This window comes from Staurois parvus, unplaced genomic scaffold (genome assembly GCF_062004578.1).
Source record: "Staurois parvus isolate SC_StPar_1 unplaced genomic scaffold, SC_StPar_1.0 ptg002707l, whole genome shotgun sequence".
NCBI classification, from domain to species: domain Eukaryota; kingdom Metazoa; phylum Chordata; class Amphibia; order Anura; family Ranidae; genus Staurois; species Staurois parvus.
The window spans coordinates 50,477-65,469 of NW_028320503.1; the positions used below are offsets into that span (position 1 = coordinate 50,477).

At 45.5% G+C, this 14,993-nt stretch overlaps 2 protein-coding genes across 2 annotated transcripts in view; one reads left to right on the forward strand and one right to left on the reverse strand.

Moving 5' to 3' along the window:
- The window catches only part of LOC149429414 (F-box/LRR-repeat protein 6-like), an 81,156-nt gene that overhangs the window by 14,391 nt on the left and 51,772 nt on the right, over nt 1–14,993 (reverse strand). The window lies entirely within an intron of this gene.
- LOC149429415 (F-box/LRR-repeat protein 6-like) lies at nt 5,353–10,067 on the forward strand. Its single transcript, XM_089666435.1, has 4 exons — nt 5,353–5,457; nt 8,689–8,884; nt 9,572–9,833; nt 9,914–10,067. The coding sequence occupies exons 1-4, from the start codon at nt 5,353–5,355 to the stop codon at nt 10,065–10,067; spliced, it is 717 nt and encodes a 238-aa protein (XP_089522561.1).

Genomic DNA, 14,993 nt, shown 5'->3' on the forward strand with positions numbered 1-14,993 from the left:
TTGTCAGATGTGGAGCAGCTCTACCTGGGGGCATACTTCTTCACTGGAGTGCCCCCATCGATCGTTTCTGGGTCCCATCTGCTGACCTGTAAATGGCGGCTAAGCCGGCAGGAACTGGACTTGAAGGGTCAACGATACACAGAGGAGGATTTGGCGGAGGCCTTGATTAATCTCTACAAAGGAAGTGGTGCAGACAATGGCACACTTGGCAATGACAAAACTGCGATTCCTAAACATCTCAGAAACCAGAGTCACGCCCCACGCTGTCAGGTGACCAATCCGCAATATAGATATTGTGATCGCCTGTCCCCCCCGCAGAGTAACTGACCCTCCTTTTCTCTGCAGAGATGTCCTCCTCCACTGCCACGCCCTCACCCACCTCGACCTGTCCTTCTGCCGCAACATTCCCCAAGGACTGGACCGCGTCTACCACGGCAGAGGAGATATGGAGAGGTGCCTGGCTCATCTGACCCAAAAACTGCAGGAGGTGGAAGACCTCCTCCATTGTAGGTGCTGAGACTGGTAGGCGTCCATTGGCTGGCAAACCTCAAACCTCATAACCACACCGGTGCCCCTGGGTTTCCTCTGCTGCAGGAACTGGTTGCCCCCTCCCCCCCAGTCACAGATGACGTCTTTCTGAGGCTGCTGAAAAATTCTAGGAAGCTGCGAGTTCTAGACCTGAATGGATGCTACTACATCTCACCACAGTGCTTGTCGGAGCTCCCATGTACTGGTCAGTATCTGAGCAACTCCAAAGCACAACCCCCGCATTCCTGGTGTGAGTGTCGCCTTCATCTACATCCACAGAAAGTCCTCATAGGCCTTCAGAGCCGAACTCCCACTCGAAGCCGGAGGCCAACTAACCCCTTTGGAAAGCCATCTGCATGAAGGTGTGCCCCTCTTCCTCTCCCTCCTTTCTTCCTCTCCCTCCCTCCTTCATCTCACTTCTTCCTTCCTTCCTCTCCCTTCTTTCCTCTCCCTCCCTTTTTCCTTCCTCTCCCTCCCTCCTTCCCCTTCCTCCTCCCTCCCCTTCCTCCTCCCTCCCTCTTCCTCCTCCCTCCATTTCCCCTCTTTCTCCTACCCCCTTCCATATTTCCATCTACTGTAATCTTCTGTCAGCCTTTGGTTGGGTTGTCTGGGTCTAATCTTTGCTTGTCTTTGTCAGATGTGGAGCAGCTCTACCTGGGGGCGTACCTCTTCACTGAAGTGCTCCCACCGAATTCTGGGTCTTATCTGCTGACCAGAAAATGGCGGCACAGCCTGCAGGAATTGACCTTGAAAGATGAACGATACACAGAGAGGGATTTGGCAGAGGCCTTGATTAACCTGTACAAAGGAAGTGGTGCAGACAATGAGATGGTCGGCAATAACAAACTGCGTTTCCTCATTGTCTCAGAAACCAGAGTCACGCCACATGCTGTCAGGTGACCAATCCGCAATATAGATATTTGTTGTGATCGTCTGTCCCCCCCCCCCGCAGAGTAACTGACCCTCCTTTTCTCTGCAGAGATGTCCTCCTCCACTGCCACGCCCTCACCCACCTTGACCTGTCCTTCTGCCGCAACATTCCCCGAGGACTGGACCGCGTCTACCACAGCAGAGGAGACATTGAGAGGTGCCTGGCTCATCTGACCCAAAAGCTGCAGGAGGTGGAAGAACAGGGACACTCCCCCGAGGAGCTCTGTGTATTGAAAAAAAAGGATCCAGTGGATCTCCTGTGCTCAAATGGAGTCCTGCTGGATGTACAGTACTTGGGTCCAACCCCCAAAAAGGTTAAATATAGAATTCAACCTAAATTGTATTAATAATTCCCAAGTACGGGTCTTTTTTTATTATGGGAAGCCCCCCTTACGTATCCTTGTTTGATTTTCCCCCCTGGAAGGCCCATTGTTAGTGGGATCGGCTCTCTGAGCTCCAGAGTGGGCGAATATATCGACCAATTCCTGCAACCTCTTGTTGTCAACACACCCGCATTTTTGAAAGATACTAAACAAATACTTGTTGACATCAAGACTATTAAATGACATGTGCCTACTTACCTTGTCACGGCAGATGTGTCTGCATTATACAGCCATATAAAACATACAGACGGCATGGCGGCAGACCAACTTTATCTGAACTTGGCCACAGATATTCCCCCAACACAAAAACCTTTTATTCTACACCTTTTAGACTTTGCTATGAAACACAATTATTTTGGTTTGGCAACAAATTTTATTTACAAACCACTGGTGTCGCCATGGGAGCTAAATTTGCCCCAAGTTTCGGGGAATTTATTCATGGCTAGATGGGAGGAGGACCTCATTTACTCAAGAGATTGGCCACACCTTTTATTTTATCGCAGGTATATTGATGATGTATTCTTACTGTGCCAAGGAGACAAATTCACCCTTAATAACTATTTTACTACATTGAATTTTAACGACCTGAATATTTAAATAAATTGGTATTGTTTATTTTATCTTTTTTTTTTTTTAAAGATAATTGAGATGTGATTTTTGAAAATATATTTTCTATTAATTTTTACACACCTATATTTCAGGTTTTATATGGATTTTTATGGTAGTTATGAATTTAGTTATGTTTATTGTGATTTTAAAATCGTTACGAGGATACCGCTGTAAGTTCGGTCGGGATTAAATACAAGCATTGTGGATTCGCTGTAGAGTCATCGGAGTGTATTGTTTACAGCGTTCCCATTCAGGGAAATTCATAAATAGTGGGATGGTTGGGGGTTGGTGTCCTTATCTCTGAGGAAGTCCCGCAACGTGTCAGATGTTGGGACTTCCTCAGAGATATGGACGCCAACCGCCCCGCTATGATGTTATGACGTCATCACGAACTGCCATAAGAGGATTGACGGAGTGGTTCTCTTATTAGGCTCTATTATATGTGGCTTTTCAGACTGTTTTCTGTCATTTACCTTTCACCCTCTTCCACTCCGGACACTTTAACCTCATTTCAGTCCGGACACTTTCACCCCCTTCCAGTCCACCACCAAGATGTTCCCACCACCATGCTTCACAGATGGGATGGTGTTTTTGGGGTGACGTGCAGTGCCATGTGACCTCCAAACATGATGTGTATTATGGCATCCAAAGAGTTCCATTTTGACCTAGTCTGACTTCAATTGCACCTTTAGAAATATATTTACCGAGAAAAATTGTGACGTGTTCAATACGTATTTTACCCGCTGTATTTTTTTTCTACCATCTAGAATTTAGAAGTTGGACACCCGTTTATATAAGTGCAAATGAACTTGTTGAACTGGTTCATAAAGGCTAGTGAAATAGGAAGTGATGTTGGCAGGAAATGGGGAGGAAATAAATGAGATAACACAACCACAAGGGGAGTCTGGAGGGAGACCTGGGTAGAAGGAAGAGGCAGGGAAGGGAAGAATCTTTGCATACAGAGTCTTTTCTGAAGCAGAAGCCTGCCAGCCAGCAATGTTTTTTACTGACTTTAAATTCAAGTACATGAAAAGATTTTCTGATGGTTCTATAAGATAGACACTGCTGCTCTGGGATCCCAGAATCTGCCACTCTTTCATGTGGTCAGGGAACAAAGATGCCGTTATAGTGAGGTATCAACTCTATGATATGCAATGTGTTCAGATGTCTGGGTAGGTGACCGGTCCTCTTCACAGTTCATAATGTTGGGCTGGTCCTATGATGAGCTTGCTTCTCAGGTTCCTCTGTTCCCATTGTAGGTGCTGAGACTGGTAGGTGTCCATTGGCTGGCAAACCTCAAACCTCAGAACCACACTGATGCCCCTGGGTTTCCTCAGCTGCAGGAACTGGTTGCCCCCTCCCCCCAGTCACAGATGACGTCCTTCTGAGGCTGCTGAAAAATTCTTGGAAGCTGCGAGTTCTAGACCTGAATGGATGCTACTACATCTCACCACAGTGCTTGTCGGAGCTCCCATGTACTGGTCAGTATCTGAGCAACTCCAGAGCACAACCCCCGCATTCCTGGTGTGAGTGTCGCCTTCATCTACATCCACAGAAAGTCCTCATAGGCCTTCAGAGCCGAACTCCCACTCGAAGCCGGAGGCCAACTAACCCCTTTGGAAAGCCATCTGCATGAAGGTGTGCCCCCTCTTCCTCTCCCTCCCTCCTTCCTCTCCCTCCTTTCTTTCTCTCCCTCCCTCCTTCATCTCACTTCTTCCTTCCTTCCTCTCCCTTCTTTCCTCTCCCTCCCTTCTTTCCTCTCCCTCCCTTCTTTCCTCTCCATCCCTCCTTCCTTCCTCTCCCTCCTTCCTTCCTCTCCCTCCTTCCTTCCCCTTCCTCCTCCCTCCCCCTTCCTCCTTTCTTCCTCTCCCCTCCATTTCCCCTCTTTCTCCTACCCCCCTCCATATTTCCATCTACTGTAATCTTCTGTCAGCCTTTGGTTGGGTTGTCTGGGTCTAATCTTTGCTTGTCTTTGTCAGATGTGGAGCAGCTCTACCTGGGGGCGTACCTCTTCACTGAAGTGCTCCCACCGAATTCTGGGTCTTATCTGCTGACCAGAAAATGGCGGCACAGCCTGCAGGAATTGACCTTGAAAGATGAACGATACACAGAGAGGGATTTGGCAGAGGCCTTGATTAACCTGTTCAAAGGAAGTGGTGCAGACAATGAGATGGTCGGCAATAACAAACTGCGTTTCCTCAACGTCTCAGAAACCAGAGTCACGCCCCACGCTGTCAGGTGACCACTCCACAATATAGATATTTGTTGTGATCGTCTGTCCCCCTCGCAGAGTAACTGACCCTCCTTTTCTCTGCAGTGATGTCCTCCTCCACTGCCACGCCCTCACCCACCTCGACCTGTCCTTCTGCCGCAACATTCCCAGAGGACTGGACCGCGTCTACCACAGCAGAGGAGACATTGAGAGGTGCCTGGCTCATCTGACCCAAAAACTGCAGGAGGTGGAAGAACAGGGACACTCCCCCGAGGAGCTCTGTGTATTGAAAAAAAAGGATCCAGTGGATCTCTTGTGCTCAAATGGAGTCCTGCTGGATGTACAGTACTTGGGTCCAACCCCCAAAAAGGTTAAATATAGAATTCAACCTAAATTGTATTAATAATTCCCGAGTACGGGTCTTTTTTTATTATGGGAAGCCCCCCTTACGTAGCCTTGTTTGATTTCCCCCCTGGTAGGCCCATTGTTAGTGGGATCGGCTCCCTGAGCTCCAGAGTGGGCGAATATATCGACCAATTCCTGCAACCTCTTGTTGTCAACACACCCGCATTTTTGAAAGATACTAAACAAATACTTGTTGACATCAAAACTATTAAATGACATGTGCCTACTTACCTTGTCACGGCAGATGTGTCTGCATTATACAGCCATATAAAACACACAGACGGCATGGCGGCAGACCAACTTTATCTGAACTTGGCCACAGATATTCCCCCAACACAAAAACCTTTTATTCTACATCTTTTAGACTTTGCTATGAAGCAATTATTTTTGGTTTGTCAACAAATTTTATTTACAGACCACTGGTGTCGCCATGGGCGCTAAATTTGCCCCAAGTTTGGCGAATTTATTCATGGCTAGATGGGAGGAGGACCTCATTTACTCAAGAGATTGGCCACACCTTTTATTTTATCGCAGGTATATCGATGATGTATTCTTACTGTGCCAAGGAGACAAATTCACCCTTAATAACTATTTTACTACATTAAATTTTAACGACCTGAATATTTTAATAAATTGGTATTGTTTATTTTATCTTTTTTGTTTTTTTTTAAAGATAAGTGAGATGTGATTTTTGAAAATATATTTTCTATTCATTTTTACACACCTACAGTTGCAAGAAAAAGTATGTGAACCCCTTGGGATTACGTGGAGTTTTGCATAAATTGGGCATAAAATGTACTCTGAACGTCATCTAAGTCACAACAATAGAAGAACACAGTCTGCTGAACATAATACTACACAAACATTAGATGTTGCCATGGTTTAATTGCACATAACATGTAAACATTCACAGTGCAGGGAGGAAAAAGTATGTGAGGCCCTAGCTTAATGACTTCTCCCAGAGCTAATTGGAGCCAGGAGTGAGCCAACCTTGACTCCAATCAGTGTGATGATATTGGATGTGTTGCTGACAGCTGTCCTGCCCTTAAAAAACACACATCTGTTTTGGGTTTACTGATTTCAAGAAGCACTGTCTGATGTGAACCATGCCTCACAGAAAAGAGCTCTCAGAAGACCTACCATCAAGAATTGTTGACTTGCATGAAGCTGGAAAGGGTTACAAAAGTATCTCCAAAAGCCTTGATGTTCATGTGTCCACGGTAAGACAGACTATCTACAAATAGAGAAAGTTTAGCACTGTTGCTACTCTCCCTAGGCGTGGTCGTCCTGTAAAAATGACTGCAAGAGCACAGCGCAGAATGCTGCATGAGGTAAAGAAGAATCCCAGAGTGTCAGCTAAAGACCTACAGAAATCTCTGGCACATGCTAACATTTTTGTTGACACATCTACAATAAGGAAAACATTAAACAAGAATGGAGTACATGGGAGGACACCACGGAGGAAGCCATTGCTGTTCAAAAAGAATATTGCAGCACGTTTGAAGTTTGCAAAAGAGCACCTGGATGTTCCACAGCACTACTGGCAAAATATACTGCGGACAGATGAAACCAAGATTGAGTTGTTTGGGAAGAACACACAACACTATGTGTGGAGAAAAAAAGGCACAGCACACCAACATCAAAACCTCATCCCCACTGTGAAACATGGCGGAGGGAGCATCATGGTTTGGGGCTGCTTTGCTGCCTCAGGGCCTGGATGGATTGTTGTCATTGATGGAAAAATGAATTCCAGAGCTTATCAAGACATTTTGCAGGAAAACTTACGACCATCTGTCCGCCAACTGAACCTCCGCAGAGGATGGGTGATGCAACAGGACAATGATGACCCAAAGCATACAAGTCATTCAACAAAACAATGGCTGCAACAGCACAGAATACGCCTTCTGGAGTGGCCCAGTCAGAGTCCTGACCTCAACCCGATTGAAATGCTGTGGCATGACCTTAAGAGATCGATTCACACCAGACATCCCAAGAATATTGCTACACTGAAACAGTTTTGTGAAGAGGAGTGGTCCAAAATGACTCCAGATCATTGTGCAGGTCTGATCTGCAACTACAGGAAACGTTTGGTTGAGGTTATTGCTGCCAAAGGAGGGTCAACCAGTTATTAAGTCCAAAGGTTCACATACATTTTCCTCCCTGCATTGTGAATGTTTACATGTTATGTGCAATGAAACCATGGCAACATCTAATGTTTGTGTAGTATTATGTTTAGCAGACTGTGTTCTTCTATTGTTGTGACTTAGATGACGTTCAGAGCACATTTTATGCCCAATTCATGCAAAACTCCACGTAATCCCAAGAGGTTCACATACTTTTTCTTGCAACTGTATATTTCAGGCTTTATATGGATTTTTATGGTAGTTATGAATGTAGTTATTTTTATTGTGATTTTAAAATCGTTACGAGGATACCGCTGTAAGTTTGGTCGGGATTAAATACAAGCATTGTGGATTCGCTGTAGAGTCATCGGAGTGTATTGTTTACAGCGTTCCCATTCAGGGAAATTAATAAATAGTGGGATGGTTGGGGGTTGGTGTCCTTATCTCTGAGGAAGTCCCGCAACGTGTCAGATGTTGGGACTTCCTCAGAGATATGGACGCGAACCGCCCCGCTATGATGTTATGACGTCATCACATACTGCCATAAGAGGATTGACGGAGTGGTTCTCTTATTAGGCTCTATTATATGTGGCTTTTCAGACTGTTTTCTGTCATTTACCTTTCACCCTCTTCCACTCCGGACACTTTCACCCCCTTCCAGTCCAGACACTTTCACCCCCTTCCAGTCCAGACACTTTCACCACCCTTCCAGTACGGACACTTTCACCCCCTTCCAGTCCACCACCAAGATGTTCCCACCACCATGCTTCACAGTTGGGATGGTGTTGTTGGGGTGACGTGCAGTGCCATGTGACCTGCAAACATGATGTGTATTATGGCATCCAAAGAGTTCCATTTTGACCTAGTCTGACTTCAATTGCACCTTTAGAAATATATTTACTGAGAAAAATTGTGACGTGTTCAATACGTATTTTACCTACTGTATTTTTTTTCTACCATCTAGAATTTAGAAGTTGGACACCCGTTTATATAAGTGCAAATGAACTTGTTGAACTGGTTCATAAAGGCTAGTGAAACAGGAAGTGATGTTGGCAGGAAATGGGGAGGAAATAAATGAGATAACACAACCACAAGGAGAGTCTGGAGGGAGACCTGGGTAGAAGGAAGAGGCAGGGAAGGGAAGAATCTTTGCATACAGAGTCTTTTCTGAAGCAGAAGCCTGCCTGCCTGCCTGCCTGCCAGCCAGCAATGTTTTTTACTGACTTTAAATTCAAGTACATGAAAGATTTTCTGATGTTTCTATAGGATAGACACTGCTGCTCTGGGATCCCAGAATCTGCCACTCTTTCATGTGGTCAGGGAACAAAGATGCCGTTACACTGAGGTATCAACTCTATGATATGCAATGTGTTCAGATGTCTGGGTAGGTGACCGGTCCTCTTCACAGTTCATGCTGTTGGGCTGGTCCTATGATGAGCTTGCTTCTCAGGTTCCTCTGTTCCCATTGTAGGTGCTGAGACTGGTAGGCGTCCATTAGCTGGCAAACCTCAAACCTCAGAACCACACCGGTGCCCCTGGGTTTCCTCTGCTGCAGGAACTGGTTGCCCCCTCCCCCCCAGTCACAGATGATGTCCTTCTGAGGCTGCTGAAAAATTCTAGGAAGCTGCGAGTTCTAGACCTGAATGGATGCTACTACATCTCACCACAGTGCTTGTCGGAGCTCCCATGTACTGGTCAGTATCTGAGCAACTCCAGAGCACAACCCCCGCATTCCTGGTGTGAGTATCGCCTTCATCCACAGAAAGTCCTCATAGGCCTTCAGAGCCGAACTCCCACTTGAAGCCGGAGGCCAACTAACCCATTTGGAAAGCCATCTGCATGAAGGTGTGCCCCCTCTTCCTCTCCCTCCCTCCTTCCTCTCCCTCCTTTCTTCCTCTCCCTCCCTCCTTCCTTCCTCTCACTCCCTCCTTCCTCTCTCTCCCTCCTTCCTTCATCTCACTTCTTCCTTCCTTCCTCTCCCTTCTTTCCTCTCCCTCCCTTTTTCCTTCCTCTCCCTCCCTTCTTCCTCTCCCTCCCTCCCTTCTTCCTCTCACTCCTTCCTTCCTCCTTCCTCTCCCTCTTTCCTCTCCCTCCCTCCTATCCTCTCCCTCCCTTTTTCCTTCCTCTCCCTCCCTCCTGTCCCTCCTTCCTCTCCCTCCCTTCCTTCCCCTTCCTTCCTTACTCTCCCGCTTTCCTCTCCTTCCCTCCTTCCTTCCTCTCCCTCCCTTTTTCCTCTCCTTCCTTCCTCTCCCTCCTTCCTTTCTTCCTCTCCCCTCCATTTCCCCTCTTTCTCCTACCCCCTTCCATATTTCCATCTACTGTAATCTTCTGTCAGCCTTTGGTTGGGTTGTCTGGGTCTAATCTTTGCTTGTCTTTGTCAGATGTGATGCAGCTCTACCTGGGGGCGTACTACTTCACTGGAGTGCCCCCATCGAACATTTCTGAGTCCCATCTGCTGACCTGTAAATGGCGGCACAGCCTGCAGGAACTGGACTTGAAGGGTCAACGATACACAGAGGAGGATTTGGCGGAGGCCTTGATTAATCTCTACAAAGGAAGTGGTGCAGACAATGAGATGGTCGGCAATAACAAACTGCGATTCCTGAACCTCTCAGAAACCAGAGTCACGCCCCACACTGTCAGGTGACCAATCCGCAATATAGATATTTGTTGTGATCGTCTGCCCCCCCCCGCAGAGTAACTGACCCTCCTTTTCTCTGCAGAGATGTCCTCCTCCACTGCCACGCCCTCACCCACCTCGACCTGTCCTGCCGCAACATTCCCCGAGGACAGGACCGCGTCTACCACAGCAGAGGAAACATTGAGAGGTGCCTGGCTCATCTGACCCAAAAACTGCAGGAGGTGGAAGAGCAGTGACACGCCCCCGAGGAGCTCTGTGTATTGAAAAAAAAGGATCCAGTGGATCTCCTGTGCTCAAATGGAATCCTGCTGGATGTACAGTACTTGGGTCCAAACCCCAAAAAGGTTAAATATAGAACCTAAATTGTATTAATAATTCCCGAGTACGGGTCTTTTTTTATTATGGGAAGCCCCCCTTACGTAGCCTTGTTTGATTTTCCCCCCTGGTAGGCCCATTGTTAGTGGGATCGGCTCCCTGAGCTCCAGAGTGGGCGAATATATCGACCAATTCCTGCAACCTCTTGTTGTCAACACACCCGCATTTTTGAAAGATACTAAACAAATACTTGTTGACATCAAGACTATTAAATGACATGTGCCTACTTACCTTGTCACGGCAGATGTGTCTGCATTATACAGCCATATAAAACACACAGACGGCATGGCGGCAGACCAACTTTATCTGAACTTGGCCACAGATATTCCCCCAACACAAAAACCTTTTATTCTACACCTTTTAGACTTCTCCCAGAGCTAATTGGAGCCAGGAGTGAGCCAACCTTGACTCCAATCAGTGTGATGATATTGGATGTGTTGCTGACAGCTGTCCTGCCCTTAAAAAACACACATCTGTTTTGGGTTTACTGATTTCAAGAAGCACTGTCTGATGTGAACCATGCCTCACAGAAAAGAGCTCTCAGAAGACCTACCATCAAGAATTGTTGACTTGCATGAAGCTGGAAAGGGTTACAAAAGTATCTCCTTGAGCCTTGATGTTCCTGTGTCCACGGTAAGACAGACTGTCTACAAATAGAGAAAGTTTAGCACTGTTGCTACTCTCCCTAGGTGCGGTCGTCCTGTAAAAATGACTGCAAGAGCACAGCGCAGAATGCTGCATGAGGTAAAGAAGAATCCCAGAGTGTCAGCTAAAGACCTACAGAAATCTCTGGCACATGATAACATTTTTGTTGACACATCTACAATAAGGAAAACATTAAACAAGAATGGAGTACATGGGAGGACACCACGGAGGAAGCCATTGCTGTCCAAAAAGAATATCGCAGCACGTTTGAAGTTTGCAAAAGAGCACCTGGATGTTCCACAGCACTACTGGCAAAATATACTGCGGACAGATGAAACCAAGATTGAGTTGTTTGGGAAGAACACACAACACTATGTGTGGAGAAAAAAAGGCACAGCACACCAACATCAAAACCTCATCCCCACTGTGAAACATGGCGGAGGGAGCATCATGGTTTGGGGCTGCTTTGCTGCCTCAGGGCCTGGATGGATTGTTGTCATTGATGGGAAAATGAATTCCAGAGCTTATCAAGACATTTTGCAGGAAAACTTACGACCATCTGTCCGCCAACTGAACCTCCGCAGAGGATGGGTGATGCAACAGGACAATGATGACCCAAAGCATACAAGTAATTCAACAAAACAATGGCTGCAACAGCACAGAATACGCCTTCTGGAGTGGCCCAGTCAGAGTCCTGACCTCAACCCGATTGAAATGCTGTGGCATGACCTTAAGAGATCGATTCACACCAGACATCCCAAGAATATTGCTACACTGAAACAGTTTTGTGAAGAGGAGTTGTCCAAAATGACTCCAGATCGTTGTGCAGGTCTGATCTGCAACTACAGGAAACGTTTGGTTGAGGTTATTTATTATGGGAAGCCCCCATTACGTAGCCTTGTTTGATTTTCCCCCTGGTAGGCCCATTGTTAGTGGGATCGGCTCCCTGAGCTCCAGAGTGGGCGAATATATCGACCAATTCCTGCAACCTCTTGTTGTCAACACACCCGCATTTTTGAAAGATACTAAACAAATACTTGTTGACATCAAGACTATTAAATGACATGTGCCTACTTACCTTGTCACGGCAGATGTGTCTGCATTATACAGCCATATAAAACACACAGACGGCATGGCGGCAGACCAACTTTATCTGAACTTGGCCACAGATATTCCCCCAACACAAAAACCTTTTATTCTACACCTTTTAGACTTTGCTATGAAGCACAATTATTTTGGTTTGGCAACAAATTTTATTTACAAACCACTGGTGTCGCCATGGGCGCTAAATTTGCCCCAAGTTTCGAGGAATTTATTCATGGCTAGATGGGAGGAGGACCTCATTTACTCAAGAGATTGGCCACACCTTTTATTTTATCGCAGGTATATTGATGATGTATTCTTACTGTGGCAAGGAGACAAATTCACCCTTAATAACTCTTTTACTACATTGAATTTTAACGACCTGAATATTTAAATAAATTGGTATTGTTTATTTTATCTTTTTTTTTTTTTTAAAGATAAGTGAGATGTGATTTTTGAAAATATATTTTCTATTCATTTTTACACACCTACAGTTGCAAGAAAAAGTATGTGAACCCCTTGGGATTACGTGGAGTTTTGCATAAATTGGGCATAAAATGTACTCTGAACGTCATCTAAGTCACAACAATAGAAGAACACAGTCTGCTGAACATAATACTACACAAACATTAGATGTTGCCATGGTTTAATTGCACATAACATGTAAACATTCACAGTGCAGGGAGGAAAAAGTATGTGAGGCCCTAGCTTAATGACTTCTCCCAGAGCTAATTGGAGCCAGGAGTGAGCCAACCTTGACTCCAATCAGTGTGATGATATTGGATGTGTTGCTGACAGCTGTCCTGCCCTTAAAAAACACACATCTGTTTTGGGTTTACTGATTTCAAGAAGCACTGTCTGATGTGAACCATGCCTCACAGAAAAGAGCTCTCAGAAGACCTACCATCAAGAATTGTTGACTTGCATGAAGCTGGAAAGGGTTACAAAAGTATCTCCAAAAGCCTTGATGTTCATGTGTCCACGGTAAGACAGACTATCTACAAATAGAGAAAGTTTAGCACTGTTGCTACTCTCCCTAGGCGTGGTCGTCCTGTAAAAATGACTGCAAGAGCACAGCGCAGAATGCTGCATGAGGTAAAGAAGAATCCCAGAGTGTCAGCTAAAGACCTACAGAAATCTCTGGCACATGCTAACATTTTTGTTGACACATCTACAATAAGGAAAACATTAAACAAGAATGGAGTACATGGGAGGACACCACGGAGGAAGCCATTGCTGTTCAAAAAGAAGATTGCAGCACGTTTGAAGTTTGCAAAAGAGCACCTGGATGTTCCACAGCACTACTGGCAAAATATACTGCGGACAGATGAAACCAAGATTGAGTTGTTTGGGAAGAACACACAACACTATGTGTGGAGAAAAAAAGGCACAGCACACCAACATCAAAACCTCATCCCCACTGTGAAACATGGCGGAGGGAGCATCATGGTTTGGGGCTGCTTTGCTGCCTCAGGGCCTGGATGGATTGTTGTCATTGATGGAAAAATGAATTCCAGAGCTTATCAAGACATTTTGCAGGAAAACTTACGACCATCTGTCCGCCAACTGAACCTCCGCAGAGGATGGGTGATGCAACAGGACAATGATGACCCAAAGCATACAAGTCATTCAACAAAACAATGGCTGCAACAGCACAGAATACGCCTTCTGGAGTGGCCCAGTCAGAGTCCTGACCTCAACCCGATTGAAATGCTGTGGCATGACCTTAAGAGATCGATTCACACCAGACATCCCAAGAATATTGCTACACTGAAACAGTTTTGTGAAGAGGAGTGGTCCAAAATGACTCCAGATCATTGTGCAGGTCTGATCTGCAACTACAGGAAACGTTTGGTTGAGGTTATTGCTGCCAAAGGAGGGTCAACCAGTTATTAAGTCCAAAGGTTCACATACATTTTCCTCCCTGCATTGTGAATGTTTACATGTTATGTGCAATGAAACCATGGCAACATCTAATGTTTGTGTAGTATTATGTTTAGCAGACTGTGTTCTTCTATTGTTGTGACTTAGATGACGTTCAGAGCACATTTTATGCCCAATTCATGCAAAACTCCACGTAATCCCAAGAGGTTCACATACTTTTTCTTGCAACTGTATATTTCAGGCTTTATATGGATTTTTATGGTAGTTATGAATGTAGTTATTTTTATTGTGATTTTAAAATCGTTACGAGGATACCGCTGTAAGTTTGGTCGGGATTAAATACAAGCATTGTGGATTCGCTGTAGAGTCATCGGAGTGTATTGTTTACAGCGTTCCCATTCAGGGAAATTAATAAATAGTGGGATGGTTGGGGGTTGGTGTCCTTATCTCTGAGGAAGTCCCGCAACGTGTCAGATGTTGGGACTTCCTCAGAGATATGGACGCGAACCGCCCCGCTATGATGTTATGACGTCATCACATACTGCCATAAGAGGATTGACGGAGTGGTTCTCTTATTAGGCTCTATTATATGTGGCTTTTCAGACTGTTTTCTGTCATTTACCTTTCACCCTCTTCCACTCCGGACACTTTCACCCCCTTCCAGTCCAGACACTTTCACCCCCTTCCAGTCCAGACACTTTCACCACCCTTCCAGTACGGACACTTTCACCCCCTTCCAGTCCACCACCAAGATGTTCCCACCACCATGCTTCACAGTTGGGATGGTGTTGTTGGGGTGACGTGCAGTGCCATGTGACCTGCAAACATGATGTGTATTATGGCATCCAAAGAGTTCCATTTTGACCTAGTCTGACTTCAATTGCACCTTTAGAAATATATTTACTGAGAAAAATTGTGACGTGTTCAATACGTATTTTACCTACTGTATTTTTTTTCTACCATCTAGAATTTAGAAGTTGGACACCCGTTTATATAAGTGCAAATGAACTTGTTGAACTGGTTCATAAAGGCTAGTGAAACAGGAAGTGATGTTGGCAGGAAATGGGGAGGAAATAAATGAGATAACACAACCACAAGGAGAGTCTGGAGGGAGACCTGGGTAGAAGGAAGAGGCAGGGAAGGGAAGAATCTTTGCATACAGAGTCTTTTCTGAA